A 4472-nucleotide genomic window follows, 5' to 3' on the forward strand; every position below is an offset into this window, starting at 1 on the left:
GCAGCGGAAAGAAAGATGCCTTCGGCCGACGTGCGACCGTGACACTCGCGAATCGTATTTCGCCGCATCCCTCCGCCCATAACTACGAGACATAGACTCGCTATGTCTCGTAGTTATGGGCGGAGGGATGCGGCGAAATACGATTCGCGAGTGTCACGGTCGCACGTCGGCCGAAGGCATCTTTCTTTCCGCTGCTGCTTTCTGTACGCTGATTTCTTGAGACAAAATAATTAATTTCTCAAAAACTATTGCAAATATCGCAAAACGGCACAGGATTTTCTTGCTCACCTCAATCCGTTCTACGTTCTCACCAAGGATCATCATGGGACTTCGGGACACCCTGTATATATAAATTTGGGACACAAGGATCGGTCTAAGTGTGGAAGGTTGATTCGCCGCGTATGATAATCGAAGAAATTTCGATATGAGCGTTTAACATGCTGGATATATTATCGTCCAACTATAATATTAATATTAAAATAATAGTATTAATATCTAATAGCACTAAGACATCCGTGTTTGCTCCTTATTTGCCATTTTTCAAATCTTATTATTTGGAAAATATATTTAAGTTATTTATATACCCAAGCACGTCAAGTGTTTTTTGTGTGACTCTTAATTTTATTTTATTTTAATTTTTACATGGTTACCAATAAAAAGAAGTCAATAGTTACACATGTGGTGTGAATATACATAAAGCTGTTATATACGCAATGATATTTTTGTTTGATCTAATTGTTTTTTAACATCCCTTTTGTAGAAAATAGAAATTTAAATAATATTATGTTTTAACGTCTTTGGATTTGTTTTTTGAAAATATATATGTAAAATATTTCATATATGAACACATTTGCTTTTATATAATTCTATCCATGTAAAGAAATACGTGAATTATTTTCACTTAGCCTAACTACCTGATATCATGTTTTTTGTAAAAGATAGAAGTTTAAACAACAATATTTCTTATTAACATTTTTAAATGTGTTATTTTATAAATAAAATATTTTTTATAGAAATATTAATTTTTGTATAATTCCACTCGTGCAGGCAAGCGTGTGAACTTGGCATCTTTTTCATCTTTTCTTTAAAAAAGGTAGGTTATTACGTTACGGTAACGGAGACGATTGCGCATGTGAATAAAGATATCGATGTATCGATGTCGAAGGACGATCGTAGGTTTGTCCGTGAACATTGCGTTGGATGGTGATTTGTTTTCTCTGTCCAGAAGTGTCGATGCGCAGTTCTTACATCAGCGTTTTGACATTGGTAGTGCGACTCGTAGTTATAATCTTCGGTCTGTCGTCTTCGTTCCTTCGAGAAAGTGAGAGAGAACTTTAGATTTTAACTAAAGTATATATTATAATCTTAATATCTATTTTAACGTGGCATGCATTCATACGAACGCGTAATTGGAGGCGTTACGGTATCGCAACAAAAGAAACTTGCCTTCCTGCCGTCAGAGCACCTAATTAATTATTGGTGCGTGAGTGTTAATCGTTTCTCATTCTGTAGCGATGTTTCCTCGCGGCGGTAAGAGCCGCGAGCCATAAGCTAACTCCATTTAAGGCATGTGTACTAACACTTCATGGAGAATCCAAAATGATACCTGCTTCATATTCTTTATAACGATCTAGCTCTAAACAAGTCGTGCTCAATATCTCGCTTCTTAGATCTCTTTGTTCTTTAATCAGCCGACTTCTTGATTTCATTATGATTCCTCGCTGAATTGAGACGCGATCATATCAGCAAGCGTGGCCATTTACATCGTTTACACGTTCGTGATACATGTTTTATACAAACGCGACGCGCACGTTTGTGTAAAAAAAGAAACATATATATATACACAGGGTGTCTCGTATCACCTTCACAATCTCTCGTGAGGACATAGAGCGGATTGAGATGAACACAAAAGTCCTATACCATTTTGCGATATTCGCAATAATAGTCAAGATATTAATTAAAAAAGATTGGTGAATGGTAATGCGCGATATGGTAGATCAGCTGCAATTGCGCCGTTTACCGTTGTATACTTATACATTAAGTCAAACTGAATAAAAAAGTCCTTTACCATTTTGCAAATGACAACATAGATTTTTAGATATTAATCAAAGAAAATTGTTACATGATTATGTACAATTATATATGCCATAATGCACAAATTTTCTTTAATTAATATCTAAAAATATTTATATTGTTATTTGCAAAATGGTAGAGGACTTTTTTGTTCAGTTTGATTTAATGTACAAGTATACAACGGCAGACGGCGCAATTGCAGCTCATCTACCATATCGCGCATTATTATTCACCAATCTTTTTTAATTAATATCTCGATTATTATTGCGCATATCGCAAAATGGTATAGTACTTTTGTGTTCATCTCAATCCGCTCTACGTCCTCACGAGAGATTGTGAAGGTGATACGGGACATATATATATATATATATATATATATATATATATATATATATATATATAACATAATCCTCATCGAACGGAGAAGAAATGAGACTTCTCTTTCGCCACGGCATCCCGAAAAAATCGTAGACAATTCTCGCTTTGTCATGTTGTACATCCTTATTTTTCTTCTAAGAAGAGTTTTGTGTCGCGTCTTATCATTGCGCTCTCGCTTTCGGTTGCTTTCCTAGTACGCGTCCAGTTTTCGAAAGTGACTCTGCACTGGTGATAACGATTATCTCTTTCTGGCTCGTAGACGCTACTCGATCGTGAGGCGTACGTCCCTGCACGACGTCGCTCTTGAGTAACTTGGGAGCTGTCGAAGAACGTGAAGTGAATCCTGGAAGAAAAAGAGCCGACGGGAGCAAAAAGAGAAACGTCGAGAGAGAATTTGGCGCGCTGCGTCAGGATCGACTTCAGTACTGGTCCCACGATGTCGTACGCCAATCGATTCCCATCTACTCAGCACACTCGTTATCGCAGTAGCTGGGGACCGTCCTCTGTTTCTGTCTTTAATCGCGCTGATGTGCCGCGACCGTCGCCGGAAGAGGAAGAGTTTGCCGACTTTTATCACGAGCGTTTGCACTCAGCGCAGAGTCGCCAGCTGATACCACTTCAGGAGGATTTGGCCGATTGGATTAACAAAACGATTAGTAAGTACGTCGTTTGTATTGTCGAAAGCGAAACTGTTTGAACATTTTTCTTTTTTAGTGAAGCTAATAACCAATTTAGTTATCACATTTGGAATTATTGTTCGCGAACTTGCGAAGTAATCAATTATGACAGGAGCCAAGGACAATTCTTCAATTTGTCGAGCATTATTATTGTAACGGTTTAACCCAGAATATTTTCGAATGTATCAACTAGTTTTTATGTTGACTTGATAAAATGTACTTTACACTACATATTCGGTTCCGCTCCTGTCATAAACGATTACCATGAGCAGTGATCCTCAAATGTGACAAATAGGTTACTAACTTCACTAGGAAAAAGTGTTCAAATTGTTTTACTTTCGAAAATATACACGTAGAAAATTTTTGTTGAATAATATAACATAGTAATAGTATAATTTACAATAATTAATTTACTAATAGTACAATTTACTAATAGTATAATTTACTTATATTGCGGACTCATATTGAAGTCAAAACGTACATATGATAACAATAGACGAGTAATTTGATCAGATATATTTTATAACTTGAGATTGTATACCAAGGAGAATATTAAAAATAGGTCATTTTTAGCTCACTGACGGTACTTTAACTAATTATTGGAAATTGTTTCTGAGATCTTCTGGAAATAGAAAATAACAATTATTTGTCCCAGGTCCGAGGAAAGTTATAAAAATCGGGATTTTTACTATTAAATATCTTATATTTACTATCGAAATAGTCATATGCAGTATTTTTTAAACTTTGTATCTTCGATATGTTCTTAAAATAAACTTAATTGTACAATTATGTACATTTATTGAAAGATGAGTAGTGAATGTGTATAGAGAATTTGATTTTTTAGTTTACATATACAATGTATATATGATGTAGAAATATATAGGTGATTATAAAAGATATTTTTTTCGGATGGAATGTGCTTTTCTTTTTTCGGATCTCCCTGTATGTACAACACATAAATATTATGTAAATCAAAAAACGAATTTCTCTACATTTACTACTAACTTCTCAAGATATAAACATGCAATTAATTTTATTTTAAAGATATATCAAGGGTATAAAACTTACACTTCACTTCATGACTATTTCAACAATCAATAATAAATGATTTTCATAACTTTTCCCGGACCTGAACACATTTGGACAAATAATTATTATTTTCTATTTTTAGAAGATCCAAGAAATAGTCTCCAATAATTAATTAAAGTTCCATTGATGGACTAAAAGTGCTCTATTTTTAACATCTTCCTTTATTATACATACAAGAAAATATCAGAAAAATAAAAAATATTTTATATTGATATATATATATATATATATATATATATATATATATATATATAT

At 34.1% G+C, this 4472-nt stretch overlaps 1 protein-coding gene across 4 annotated transcripts in view; it reads left to right on the top strand.

The window, feature by feature from the left end:
* Positions 1 to 4472, top strand: part of LOC116853149 (growth arrest-specific protein 2-like) — a 140373-nt gene that overhangs the window by 33895 nt on the left and 102006 nt on the right. For all 4 annotated transcript variants that reach the window (XR_004379913.1, XM_032834051.1, XM_032834049.1 and 1 more), the window contains exon 2: positions 2711 to 3107. Coding sequence is in view for 3 of the 4 variants with exons in the window: in XM_032834051.1 (XP_032689942.1) it covers positions 2888 to 3107 (220 nt within the window). In the remaining variant the exon portion in view is untranslated. The remainder of the gene's footprint in view (positions 1 to 2710; positions 3108 to 4472) is intronic.

The sequence above is a fragment of the Odontomachus brunneus genome, unplaced genomic scaffold (genome assembly GCF_010583005.1).
Source record: "Odontomachus brunneus isolate Ranch 3 - 2012 unplaced genomic scaffold, Obru_v1 Obru_scaffold_281, whole genome shotgun sequence".
Lineage (NCBI taxonomy): Eukaryota > Metazoa > Arthropoda > Insecta > Hymenoptera > Formicidae > Odontomachus > Odontomachus brunneus.